The sequence below is a fragment of the Seriola aureovittata genome, chromosome 16, assembly GCF_021018895.1.
Source record: "Seriola aureovittata isolate HTS-2021-v1 ecotype China chromosome 16, ASM2101889v1, whole genome shotgun sequence".
Classification (NCBI taxonomy): domain Eukaryota; kingdom Metazoa; phylum Chordata; class Actinopteri; order Carangiformes; family Carangidae; genus Seriola; species Seriola aureovittata.
In genome coordinates this window covers 3,897,564-3,911,977 of record NC_079379.1, presented here as the reverse complement: position 1 = coordinate 3,911,977, position 14,414 = coordinate 3,897,564, and the positions used below count along the sequence as shown (strand labels likewise).

General features: G+C 42.1%; 1 protein-coding gene across 2 annotated transcripts; it reads right to left on the bottom strand.

Moving 5' to 3' along the window:
* Positions 1–149: 149 nt before the first annotated feature.
* On the bottom strand, positions 150–12,992 carry brd2a (bromodomain containing 2a). 2 transcript variants are annotated; one of them, XM_056399279.1, is made up of 12 exons: positions 10,865–12,992; positions 7,342–7,648; positions 6,718–6,855; positions 6,206–6,347; positions 5,811–6,010; positions 5,141–5,683; positions 4,563–4,691; positions 4,244–4,435; positions 3,850–4,112; positions 3,161–3,480; positions 2,687–2,815; positions 150–2,503 (listed from the first exon to the last, which is right to left on the bottom strand). In XM_056399279.1, exons 1-12 carry the CDS (start codon positions 10,894–10,896, stop codon positions 2,376–2,378), a joined length of 2,523 nt encoding a protein of 840 aa, XP_056255254.1. In that variant the 5' UTR covers positions 10,897–12,992; the 3' UTR covers positions 150–2,375. The 2 variants fall into 2 exon arrangements, with proteins under 2 accessions (XP_056255254.1, XP_056255255.1); XM_056399280.1 differs by having other exon boundaries at positions 12,437–12,991.
* Positions 12,993–14,414: the final 1,422 nt, after the last annotated feature.

The following is a 14,414-nucleotide window of genomic DNA, read 5'->3' as shown; positions in this document are numbered from 1 at the left end:
ATTCCTATATACTGTATATTTTTAATACATTTTCAGTAATGTCAGCATTCTCATTTCAAGTCGTGTGAAAACGTCTTCGTTCCTTGACCTGAATGAGTTCAGCAGGAACTAAAATGACAATCTGTAAATAAAATGTGCCCAGTCAGTGAGAAGATGAACATGTCTCAGTTTATTTATGTACAGATGTTCAGATGAAATGATGGAGTCAAGTACAGAGGCGTTTATATTTCTGACAAACTTCAGAAAAGTAAGACTGATAACTGGAGTATTTTGTCTTGGAACAGTAACCCAAAGAAAAATCTCGACTAAGTTACTGAAGGAAAAACAAAAACATGCTCAAAGATTGAGACTGTAAAATATGTACACTTCTACAATCCTGACAGTTAATCTGTGCATATTTCATAGAGTAGACTTCGACTTAAAAGCTTTTGATTACTTTCATATTATGAAAAAAGTATTTCCATTCAATTTCCTCCTAAATAAATAATCAGTTTCAAACATACAACAGTCCAATCTCAAGCCATAGACAATTTTAAAAGAAAACAAAACTGATACACACCTTACCTAAATCACAAATTGTTTAGTAGTACCACCAAAACAAACAGTGCATCGTTATTACTCATAACATTAAACCATCTTTTTTTGTCTACTGGATCCCAGAATTCAAAAAAACACTTTCATGTTTCCACCAGTCACATTGCTTTTCTTAAAAAAAAAAAAATAATAAATAAAAAAAAAGACTTGTTTATCCGTCAAAGGAGAAAACTTCACCATCCACAACCTGAAGTTTCTGTTAGAACTTCCCAACCTGGTACAACTGTTTTTAATCACACAAGTAAACTTACTCCTAAACAAAACTCGCTCAATACAGAAAATAAAACTTTCAGCTGCCGTAGATCTCAAAGGCCAATTGTTTAAAAGACAAATCAGTTTTACTTTTGTGTCGCCATGGTGTTAGGAAGTGATGGCTGATGGGAAATCAAGCCAAAATGCTTCACTTACTTGAATAAAATATCAAATATAAAAACCAGTAAAAGCTTTGTCTTGCAACTTGAAATACTGAATTCTAGTCAGATGTTTTGTGACTGAACAGACCTGAACACCAAAAAGAAATCAAAAGAACCAAGATGTTATTTGGGCACGGGTGAGTGGACGAGACACGTCCTCACAATTTATTAGCAGATTGGTCACAAGAAGAAAAAAAGAAACACATTGTACAGAGAAATTGAAATGGAAAGGGATGAAAAAAAGACAGCCAACACGGGAACAGAAATATTTACGTATAAACTGGTGTGTAACTATGTCACATTTCTGTACAGTGGCCAACCCTTTCAAACAAGTACATGAGTACACAAGGATGCAGTAAAGTAGTACATAAGTATGCAGGTGTTTGTCAGCTCCTCTGTATTGCATGCATTCTGTATTCTACTGAACCAAGGTGCTTCTGCGTGCAGACTGATTTTCAACGCCTGCGTCAAAACTATGAGGGACTTCACAAGGCTGCACTTGGGGTGCCGTTCTCTCTCTCTCTCTCTCTCACACACACACACACACACACACACACACACACACACACACACACACACACACACACACAACACACACACACACACACACACACTCATACAAACACAGACTGACACACACACACTCATACAAACACATGCACACACACACTCATACAAACACAGACTGACACACTCATACAAACACACACACACTCATACAAACACAGACAAACACACACACACACACACGTGTTTCCCCTCTTTGCCACCCAAAAAAAAAAAAAAAAAAAAAAAAACTAAACCAAACACAACTCCACCCACACCAGTACATCTTTCCCAGAATGCGGGAATAAATTAGCTCCATAAAATGCTTCTTTATAAAAGAAAAATAGATATTTATATAACTGTACACCTTATCTATACAGCATAAAGACAGGGAGCACGGTAAGAAGGGAAATTATCTCCAGAAATAAGACAGATTCTGGCTCTAGCACCCTTATCCCTCCAACGCATGCGCTGCTCGACTCCTTTATTCGCAGGAGATGGAGCATCCCTCGCTCCGCCCAACAACGCCAGTTCTCCAGAGAACGGCAAGACTTTACATCGAGTCTCTTACAGTTCATCCATTCATCCATCCTCAGGTTTTCTGAGTCCAAGACTGGATGAATGAGCTGAGTGCAGGGAAAGCTCCATCTCTCTCTCTGTTTGATACATGTCGAGTCGGACCAGTTCTGCCTAGTGCTGGTCTCGTTTGATCCGCCCTGCGGCTCCGTCGTCAGTAGCTCTACTACAGTTCAGTCCACTCGGTGGGAAGCGAAACACCAAGGGTCCGTCACATGACCCTTTCAAATGGAGACCCTCTGCTTCTCAGCCAGAGTCTGATTCGCTTGTGTCTGAGGATGAGGAGGAAGAGGACGAGGAAGAGGAGTCCGAGGAGGAACTGCTGGCGCTGAGGCGAGACGGCTGTGTGTGGGCCTCGGTTGCAGGTTTCTCTGCTGCAGAAAGGAAATGCATACAATCAAGACCATGTGGTGCATAATCAAGAGCTTTTTTTCCCCACCAGCAACCAACAATGTATTAACATGTCTGTGTAGCAACTTCTGACATGATCTTCATCTTCCATCTTATTTTTAAACATGTGGAATTCATATCAAACGACAGCTCTAAGGAGGCCTTACGTTTAGTCTTAGGAGGCTTCTTCCCAGAGTTCAGCTGACCACTGACGTCCATCAGCCTTCTCTCCAGCTCCAATTGTTTCTCCAGAGCGAGCTCCTCCCGGGATTTGCCAGCACTGTTCTTTTTACTTGCTACATGCAAACAGACATGTGACAACATCAATAAGATGAGGTACCGTACAACATCTTCAAAGATCTGTAGCTGATGTGTCACATGTAATTAAAAACACCAAACAACACAAAGGCTTGAAATCTGTGACCTTATCCTCCCATTAGTCCAAGAACGATTTAAACGATCTGTATTTACACTGAACCCTTTGTATTAGTTAAACAGTATTTCAGTAATAATATTAAACAGTAGCACGAACAACTACAAGTGACATTTTAGTCCAAAAAAAGTGAAACAACACTTGATCACATGATCATGGACATATAAACAGTAATCATTTCACCTTCTCGACCCCTTGTTCTACTTACCATATGGCTTTCGAGGTTTCTTCCTCAGACACGTCATAACGTATCTCTCCAGCTCCCGCAGTGTCGACGGCTTCAGCGTCTCAAAGTCTATCTCGATCTCCTCGGGGTTGGTGTCTCGGAGCGAGGGCTCACGGGACTGGATGATGTAAACAACGCGGCCCAGCTTCTCCCCGGGCAGCTTGTTGATGTCCAGGCTGAGCTGGCGCTTCTCGTCATACGACATGGGCGCCGTCTCCTCCTCTTCATCCGAGTCGAAATGACTCACTATGGGGTCGTGGACCGGCTGAGGCATGCTGAACATCATGCCGCCCTTTTTGGCTCTGATAAAGACAAAGGAGAGGAGGGGAGGAGGAGATGGGAGGAGAGACTGTTAAAAGATGACTGAGGAATGGCAAAACATAAGAGCATGGTCAGTAGAAAATAGTGAGCGAGCTGATGTCACATTATATGACTTATGTCTGAATAATGTACATTTTTACAGTCCAACTGATACTTATTTTAAACTGCAACAACTATTTCTACACAATTCTTTCAACATGTTGCCATCTGCCTGACTTTGTGCCAGAGCCAGACGCTTTTGGGACACCTTGCAATATTTCTAAGTGGTCTTCCACATGCTCCGGCAAATACAGCATGCACATCACACTTTCAGTTCCAGAGTCATCCAGCAGGTGTCAGTGAGTACTCACTTGCTCTTGTTGTTTTTCTTGCTTGGAGCCTTCTTAATTGGGATTACGGGACAGCCCACTGCTCGGTTGGGCTTTGCTTTTGGAGTCTTGGTGATTTTGGGGGTCTTGGCCGGCTTGATAGGAGGGATCTCTTCCTCTATCCTCCGATGCTTCTCTTTTTCTACCTTTTTCTTCTTTTTCTTGTCTTTCTTCTCTTTCTTTTTCTTAGGTTTGACGATTGGGCCCTGGGAGAGTGCAGTGAGCTGCTCGTGCACGGCTTTCAGCTGAAGGGAGACAGACGGTAAAGGATACAGCACAATGAGCACATCCCATTAGTGTCACAAAATCATGTATTGAACATATTTATGAAGTTCTGGTGTCCTGCTCTGATGTGTGTGGGCACACAAGTACAAACCTGTTCCTGCAGTTCTGCCAGCCGGTTTGCCCTCTCCTCCTCAGAGTCAGAGCTGGGGCTGCTCTCACTCTCCTCACTTTCACTGCTGATCTCACTCTCAGATGAGGATGAAGAGGAGGAAGAGGAGGAGGAGGAGCTAGGCGGTGCTGGAGGCTCATCTGGCATCTTAGCAAAGCAGAACTCAAAGACGTCCTAAGATGAAGAAATCAGTAGGTGAGTGAACCAGTTTAAAAACAAGAACTGCAGAGGGCAGTGGACTGAACTGTGCTTATGCAGAAAAATACCAACACACATCAGATCACTGAAACAAGCACAATACCTGGAGTTTTCTGGCCATAGCCACCACGTCATGATCAGGGGGGTTGTACTTGTAGCAGTTGGAGAACATCAGTCTAACATCAGCAGAGAATTGCTGAGCGTCACGATACTCTCTGCTGTCCATCTTCCGCTGGAAACAATAAGAGAGAAGAAGAGATTTTAGCCAAATACTGTATTTCGGACAGACAAATGTATCTGCCTCATTGTCTGGTGTATGTGGACTATTTAGCACCTTAAAACTAGGCCACACATTACAGCAAACATTCAGTCTGCAGAGAAAATATGCCTGAAAAGACGGTGAAGCGAGGCTACACAGGACGAACATATCAACTGCCTATACATTCCATCTTTGAAAATGTTTTAAACATTTTATACAAACGAACCCTGTGGTATTCAAAAACATATGGTAACAATATGTCACAGCGTTGCCCTGGTTTCACTTTATTCAGTGCAGCACAACTGGAAAACAGATCACACCCTGCTCTTCTGTTCTGACAAATGCTGACACGTGTGTGTGTGTGTGTGTGTGTGTGTGTGTGTGTGTGTGTGTGTGTGTGTGTGTATTCCTAAGCCAACTACCTTGATGGTGCTGAGGTCCATGGGCTGCTTGATGATGTCATGGTAGTCGTGAAGACCGAGTGACGTTGCATCGACAGGCTTGTAGAATGGCCAGGCGTACGCCGCGTGCTTCTTTGACAGCAGGTCCTTCAGGACACCGTTGCAGTAGCGCAGCTGAGGGTTCAGCTTGCTGCGGCGCACCGGCGTTGGCAGTATAGAATCTGGTAAGTCCTTCTTGGGGGGCTTGATGGGTCGTCCACTCACTCCTCTCCTGCTCCCCGCTGCTGCTTTGCTGCTCAACATCACTGTTCCACGGCCCATCCCCATGCCCATTCCCATCCCCATCCCCATGCCCATGCCCATCCCCATGCCCTGGTTGATGCTGAGGCTTTGGTTCATCCCCAGGCTGGAGTTGTGGTCCACTCCAAGAGAAGTCAGGGTGAGCGGCGAGTTGTGTCCACCACCCATCCCCAGGCTGATGCCGCTGACGCCCATGGTGCTCATGATGGGCATGGCTACAGTTGTTGGGGTGGTTGTATCTGCTTTCCTCTTCACTCCTTTTTTCTGTGATTGAAGAGGAGAAGAAAAGGAGGAGAGGGTGGGTCAGAAGGGTGTTTAGTCTGCGGTCCTTATGAATTTTATTGAAAATAATAGCTACACAAATACAGAACGTCGCAAAGTTAACCATTACCTTAGCAGTGGGCTGTGTGGGAGGCAGACCTGTAATGGTAGGGATGCTTTGTTCAGTTAGAAGCACGGGGGGCAAGCTCTTGCTCACAAGTGTCTGTGGGGGGGTAGAAAGGATAGAGTCGGGTGTTTCCGGGGTGGGAGGTGAGTACGCTGACTGGGAGACAGCTGGGACCTGATGAGCTGTTGTTACTCCTCCAGAGACTGGGAGAAAGAGGTGGACAGGAGGAGTCAGAATAAATATGATTAAATATTCAGTAAAATGATCTGTGCTCATATGCATGTCCTTTCCTCTGTGTGTGTGTGTGTGTGTGTGTGTGTGTGTGTGTGTGTGTGTGTGTGTGTGTGTGTGTGTGTGTGTGTGTGTGTCAGTATTATCTTGCTTGCAGCCACTATTACCTCTGCCTTTTCTGCCAGGCTTGCCAGGTTTGATGCGTGGAGGGGGAGGAGGCAGCTCTAACTCCTCCTGGGGCATCTGAGCCACTTTCTGCAGGAATGCCTTCTCCAGAGACTGGGCCATCAGCACTATGTCATCTGTCGGCTGCAGATGAGGAAAGTGGGACAAAAGGGTTACAACAGTAGAAAGGCGAAGTTTTAAGCAGTAAAAGTCAATAAAACTATTATTTTTATTTTTATATATCAAATAAAATACTATAACTATAATCTTGCAATGTCTTCACTTTATAAATTTTGCATCGGATCCTTTCATGGTGAAGGCAAAGCATCTGTCATTAGCTTCATATGATTCCTAGGGGAATTCATTTATTTCAGATTGTACAAAGCCTGTTTTGTGGAGAGAAGCAACATTTGCCAGATGTCAAAGCTACCAGCAGCAGTGGGCATGAAACATTTTCTTGCCAGGATGTCTCAGGCTCAGGCTCATGCTCAAACACAAACAAACACACACTTACCTTGTTATAAATGTAGCAATTGGTAAACATGGTGTTGAAGTCCTGCATGCACTCGCTGGCAGTGCGGTAGTAGTTATTTTCTAATCTCTTCTTAATAGAGCCCATGTCCATGGGATTTTTGATGATCTTATGATAGTCCTGGAGGAAGACAGAGACACTTTCAGGCCAAGAAACAGGGGCCACTACTTCCAAAAATTACTTTTTGAACAATTAGACATATAATAAGAAAAACATCCAAAAGATGAATGGATAACCTGTCCAAATGCCTAGCAAACAGATTTGCAAACGGTACCATTAGCCTGTGGCTTCTTAGTTTAATGTGGTAAACTAATGGGGAGGAAGTAATAGATGCACGCTAAAAAAGTCTGGGAGAGAGATGTTTTTAGAGGATGTTTTTAACAATAATAGTAAAAGCTTAGTTCAACACAACATGGGTGAGAACTTGTTGTCAGTGTGAGATGGCTTTTCCTCTCTCCCTCTAACAAAAGGCAGTGAGACAACATCGTCGACACTGAGGCATTTCACTTTGTGGAAAAGAGTGCGGTTGTTTCTCCAAAAAAATTGATGCCCCCTTCTCTAGACAGAAAGCATGTTAATGTCCAGTTTCTTAACGCTGACACTCACAGGAAGGTTGAGCTTGGCCGCGTCTACAGGTTCGTGGAAGGGCCAGGCAAAGTGGTGCCTCCACAAAGACTTGAGCAGGACTTTCTGTAGGAACTGAAGTTGGTTGGTCATCTTTCCCTGTCGGGCGGGGTCTTTCACCGGGGGTTGTGGGGGTCCCGAAGTGGTCATCTGATTGAGGGGGGGCATCCCAGGACTCTCAAAGCCCTCATAGAGCAGCGAGGGTTTTCGGATGCGTTTTCCAGCTGCGCCAGAACCCTGGTCCATCGGTGTGACTCCCATTATGCCAACCTCAACCCCGACAAGAGAGCTGTAGGGAGCACAGTTGAACAACCAATGAGCTCTTAAGCTTAGTTGCCAGGATTGACAAGTGTTAGGGGAATATAGATATTTACTAGTTTCCTATGCTGATTCAGGCAGGTACACTGCCTGTATTTACAAGTCAAAATGGAGATGCTACAGAAGACAAAGCGTCCATAATTCTAACTGCTACATAAACAAATCAGAAAATGTATTACTTTTACCCCAAACTTCTACCAAGGTGATGCTGGAGAGGTTTATTTTTTGAAAAGCCATCAGTTTCTCCTGTCTTTGCAAATAGAAAATATCTGGACCTTCAATCCAGATGAAATGAGAAGGTTGGTTGGCACATCTATGCCCAATATCTGTCCCATTAATACTAACATATAAACCAATTATCCTACTGTGTCATCCTAATATAATAGTTCCTTTGTGGGTATACACTACATGATATCCAATCAAACCTCAATTAACCTTGCTTACCCTACCGTACACTCACAAGCCTACAGTGTAGTGTAAATCCCATTGACAAGACACTCATAATGAGTCAAGCACAGTCTATACGTTACTCAGCAAGCACACATCAGCCAGGCTAGGAATATACTCCTGCCAAATCAGCATTCCCTGTCATGGGGGGGGGGGGGGCGACATGACTACCACTTCCTCCTCTCTACATCTATCTCACTGATTAAACAAACTCCACCCTCATTCCCTGTAGGAAAAAAAAGCTGCTCTCCCAAAAGGATTGTGGGTGGGGTTTCAGCTGCCATGTTTTAGTTATGACTGGACTGTCTAGAGCTGTTCACCAGAAAAAGCCCATAATGTGCAGAAACCTGTTTTCTGCCAGATCCTGATGATCTCTGAATTTTAAAGTTAACATACTTAAGAAGTTAGTTTTCACAGGGAAAGCAAGTAAGACTCCTCTATACAGAATGAGCCAGGATCTGCTGTTATCACTGCTCTATAATCTTGAATGTGGCTATAACTTAAAAATCAGCAGAGAGCTCCGACTGTTGGTTTGACACATTTTAACACTACAAAAAAATACTTCCATCATTCCAAGGTTTCCTGGTCTTTCACAAAAGAAGTTGTCTTGTCAAGGAGAAAGCCAACACTTGATGCCTAAGAAGGCTGTCTTTATAAAAACATGGTCCTGACCTGACTTACCGTTCTTTTTACTCAACAAGAGTACTATCTAATGTTATTCTGTGGGTGCCTCCATGTATATAATTCATCGTTCCCAGAAGGTGGAAAGCCCCCACCCTCAAAACACAAGAGCTGCATCCGGCCAAGTATAACGGTCACATGTCAAGAAAGTAAAATACAGTGGCACCAAGACTGGTGGTATACTCATATTGTGCTATTTAGACTAGTACACTATCATATAAACCCTTCAGTGCTAAAGTGTGTTCAAAAGTTCAACTCTCCAGAGCTCTGGCTTCCATGTCCACCTTAATACTGCTGCTCTGATGATCGGTTGAATTTAAATGCATATTCCTCCTGAAAAAATATACCAACAGTGCTATCTTTGAGGTCACTGTGGACATCAACAGCACAAACTCACCATGTCTCTGCTGACCTACTGACACTTGACACTGCAACAAGACTTGTTCCAAGGGCAAACGGGGGCATTTAGGGTATTTCATCCCATGGAAAACATTTCCCTATGACAACGCTAACAGTACAGCTGTTGTCCATTTGTTAGCATTGTCAGCTGCTGCATGCCCCTCGCAATCCAAGTATATGTATATTTAAAAAATAGGTTTGTGTGCAAGAGCTTCCCTCTTTTAAAGTGACCTTGAAGCAACTGATGCAAATAATGTTACAATGTTTGCATCATGCTGTAATGGGTCCCATTGGACATTATGGTATACACACATCCATATACTACCTGTAGCCGACAAGTTTAGAGCATATTTTCATTGACCGGCCCCTTCGTGTACATACTGCATATTGTTTGACAATGAAAGATAAACTTAGCTAGTTATTGTGTAATCCAAAAAGGGGCAATTGACTAAAAATTTAAATGAAAATACAGTCTATATTTGTATTGTTTATGGTAAAGCAAGCCATTTTGAATGATACAACTTTTGGAAACACATTTGACAGTTAGTGTACTTTATTATTTAAAAAGGAAAAAAGTATCATGTACATAACATTAACACCACTAAACAAAAACAACTTTTAATGTAAGCTGTAAATTGAAGTAACAATTTTGGAAGAGTAATATGAGGAATGAGTGCCCAAGGAAAAGAGAAACTGATAAGAACAATTGAGTTACTCTGGTATAAATTAAGTTAGTCATAAATAAAACAACCTTTACCGCAACGAAAGCTGCTGCCCCAGCTTCGGTTGAGTGACATTGAGCGCTGTAACCTGGCAACCCACTGAAACACCCAACACACATGGTTAACCCAACAGGAGCCGTAACATGTTCACACTGACCATTTTGGTCATGGACAAACAACTCAACTTGTCGTGGTCATAGAAAGGGCTATAGATTATTAATACTTTGACTGTGCAAATGGCAAATGTAACTGCGTTAGACCTCGCACTGGGCTGCAATGTCGTTTTACCGGTAATCACAACAACCCCTGACCGTCACATGGCTACAATAACAAACCGGCAAAACAAGCAGAAATACCGGTGGTGCCATGCTCCTCTGCCTGTTTATCGTTAGTATGTTTAACTAAATAACACTAATTTATCTCAACTCGCATATGACTGTAGTATTATACAACGTAAGTTATGACAACGTTACTAAAACCTATGGTATTGTTGAAGTGTCAGGCAGATTAGATCAGAATAAATAACTGCCTCTATATAAACAACGCGCCACGGTTTCGATCAGTGGAGCCGCTATCATACTGAAACGCTCGAATCTGTGAAGCTAATGCTAGCAAAGCTAGCACCAACTGCCAGGCAGCGGGAGAGAGCGGCCAACGGCAGAGGCGCTCCGAAGATGGCGCCGGCGTTATGCGATCCAACAGTCGCAGCTTGTTACAACCCACAAACATATTTTAATTTCTCAACATTAATTTCGCTTCTAATCCCTTTACAGAAGAGACAAACATCTTCCTGCAGCACAAATAGTTTCCATTGCTCTTCCACTTGTAATACAGTAAACACAGGCTGCCAGCAACGATACTTTGAAAAAAAAATCATGATAATTGTTAAAAATATTCCCTCTGATGGAAAGCTGAGAGTCAATTTTACCGGTAGATACCTGTCAAGGAGCGGGTTAACAGCCATATCCATCAGGATGGATCCGGATTGTGTTTTTAGCTAGACTCAAACCAGGATCCCTCTCTGTTCGTCAGTTTTCTCCGCTCCCCGCCACGGTAAACTCCTTCAAATCTGCTTCGTTGAAATGGCGACGCTGCGCCTACACCCGTTCTTATATAGACCAACCATTCGCCCTATTGGATAGACTGTCTTAGAATGTCCACGCCCTCAATTTTTCTATTGGCTATTTATGATGTCCGTCAAAGTCACCACACCCCTAGACGCTGGAGCTACACTGTCAGTCTTTCGGGCCAACCTATTCGTAAGTTTTAACTGTCCGTCAAGGTAATTGCACAATGCTATTGGCTCAGTCTATTCAGTATTACAGAAACGCTGCCTGTAACTGGCTCCTCGTGTGATCCTGTACAAAATGGAAGGGTACTAAAGCCACCCTCCTCCTTATCATATTACATTACGTCAACGTGTGCAAAGCGACGACAGGGATTGGTCGATACGGTTCTAACGCGGGCTTCCAGGGTAAATACCAAGAAGCCTATTGGTTCTTCAATCGGGTCACGCGTACCCTCTAAGAGCCAAGAGCCTCTCCCCACGAGCGCTCTGCTTGCTCGAATATCCGCATTTCTGTTTGAGAAGAAGCACGCAGTCGCCATCTTTAAGTACAGTGAAACCGAGTATTACAATCGAATTATTTACAATAAGCCAGGTAAAACAATAACAAAAACATAAAAAACGCAGCATATGTTGCTTACAAATACAACTGAAATAAGCAGCTTCATCTGCTGCTGATAAAGGCCACTGTTTCAGAACACACAACCACACAGACTAGGCCCCATGGCTCACATGCAAGTAGTACAAAGACAAGACTTACAATTTATACAAAATGTATCAGTGAGGCTGTGGTCTACGTTTACTTCAACCAACAAGAAAAAGGCCACACCTATAGTAGGTCACAAGAACCAACTACCCACTGAATGACACAGCAGTTTTCCTCACTGATTTCAGACCACATTTGATCAAACTTAAAGCTGCTTGTACCCAACCAACAAGAAGGGGGGGGGGGAACATGAATTAAAGCTAAAAGGAAATCACAAACACAATCTTATGCCTGAAAATACAAATACCATACCTCACCCTTTAGACTTTACAGAAGAGTGATTAAAACCGCACGTTTTCCTTTTATATAAAAACATACAATCCCCCAATGAATAATTATTTACAATCATTCTTATGTTTAAAAACGTAAGATCTCTATAAATTCAACAACCACACAAAATGGTTACCTAACCACATGCGCCCATCCCCCACACCAAGGTTACAAATTCCCTACAATGTCACTCAAATAAACGATGGAAGTAACACTAGGTCCTTGCAATATCAACTATTAAACGTTTTGACAACTTAGAGCTGTAAAAACCACAAAGTAGACTGTGGTTGAAAAAACAAAGTTAAATAAGCCAAAAGAAAAATAAATATGTTCAAAGTATAACATGAAAAGCCTTCAATTTAAAATAAACACAGAGGTCGACTGGTAAATCCCAAAATAAAGCGAGACCTTTCTTGAAATAATCTTCTTGTCTTCCACCTCGATACTCTTTAACCAACACATTTCCCTCCAACATGTCCGCCTTCTTCCCCAATTCCCTGCACCGGGTGGGGGAGGGGAGTCATGTGATGAAATACGCCCGAGCACTGTTCATCAAAGTTGAACACGTGGCACTGCGCACCAAAAACGCAATAAAACATATCCACAGCGCGTCCTTTGTCATAAAACGACCCATCCGTATCCACATGCCATGATTTGTACCGAGTTCCTGGGTCAGATCTGGGGATAAAGTTGGAAAAATATCCGAACAAAGGGCATACTTTCGGCTGTATTTGGATCACTCCGATTGGTCAAACGTGACCACGTGACGAAGATGATTCAGTATTATTGATTGCGCTATTTCCCAAACTTCCTCTATTATAATAGTAATCCCTTTACAATCGAAATAATCCTTCACGGCTCACGTTAGTCAGCTTGTCTCAAAACGGTTACTAATATCTAATTTCTCCTGATGACCACTGCTGTCGAGCTCTGTGTCTGTTTTGCGACGCGAGGCTTGCGCATGCGCCACTGCCATTGCCTTGCACTGCACTTGCACTGAGAAAATGAGAGAGGCTGATCTCAGAGCAGCGCAGTTTTGCGGTTTTTTTCCATGTTATAAATGCGGAGATCCAGCATGTCTATGGAAATAAAGTGGGATTCAATCAAGGAGATCTATCTATCTATCTATCTATCTATCTATCTATCTATCTATCTATCTATCTATCTATCTATCTATCTATCTATCTTTTCTTTTATATGTTTTAATGCATTATATGAAGCACTCTGAATACCCCTTTTGTCAGTCTCTGAATTTTTGTGTTCATATAGGCTAGAAAACTACAGTCTCTCCAGTTATATAATGTGCCTTTTGGATGTTTCCAGGGCCAGAGGTAAAATGAAGAGAGACTGTGCATTTGTTGTCTTTGCACCTAGACTGTAGATACTTAACCTTTCACTAGATCATCCAGCTAAATTGGCATCTTTAAAACACTTCTCAAGGCCCATTTATATTCCATGCGCTTTACTTAATTGATATATTTGCATTTTGAAGTATAAAGAAGTGTGCCATACAGATAAACTTGCCTTGCCATGCCTAAACACAACCCTCAGAAAATTGTCTATAATTAAGACTGCAGCATAGAAAAACTCAGACTTAATTAATACACGGGGGGACAAAAAGCCTTAAAGGAAAAAGAACTCAACAGTTACAGGTGACAATGAAAATCTCAGCATACATTTTTAATACAGCCTGTGTAATCACAATATATACACCCAAGAAACTTTATAAATTAAGACTGTGAAATCAATTCTTCCCAGAATCAGGTCTTGGGACTTCTTGCGAACTGAAATTTTAAAACCATACAGTCATTTTAAGTATAATTCTTTATTTCTGTTTCTAACTTTAAGGAAAAAAATCTTAAACTTCCGCATTAACTTTCTTCTAAATCATGAAAGCATTACAAAAACTATTGAGGCCAGAATCCACATCATATAGCTTTTAAAAATGGTGAATACGTTTCGGCAGCGAGTCTGTTCCTGACAGCCTCTGAGACCATCTGCGCAAATATATCTGATAGTTGTGTTTTTCATTTGAGATTTGGCTGACTTTGATTATGAAACAATAGACGCAGATTTCTTCTGTGTATAGTGTTACTTTGAAGTTATTACATGACAGCTGGGTTTCAATAGCTAGGATAGGAAGGAGTGTGTGCTATATAACAAAATGCACATCTTCAGTACCAAAACTCAAGCACAGAGGATACATTTAAATTACTTGCAACTACAACATATATGGTAATACAAACATTTGGGAACAAGTATTCACATATTGTGTAGCCTAATATATATAGTTTTTTCTAGAGGACATTGAGATATAATTATTTATGTTGTCTTTTATTTTTTATTATTTCAATTTCTATTATTATGATCTTCTGTTGTGAAAAGC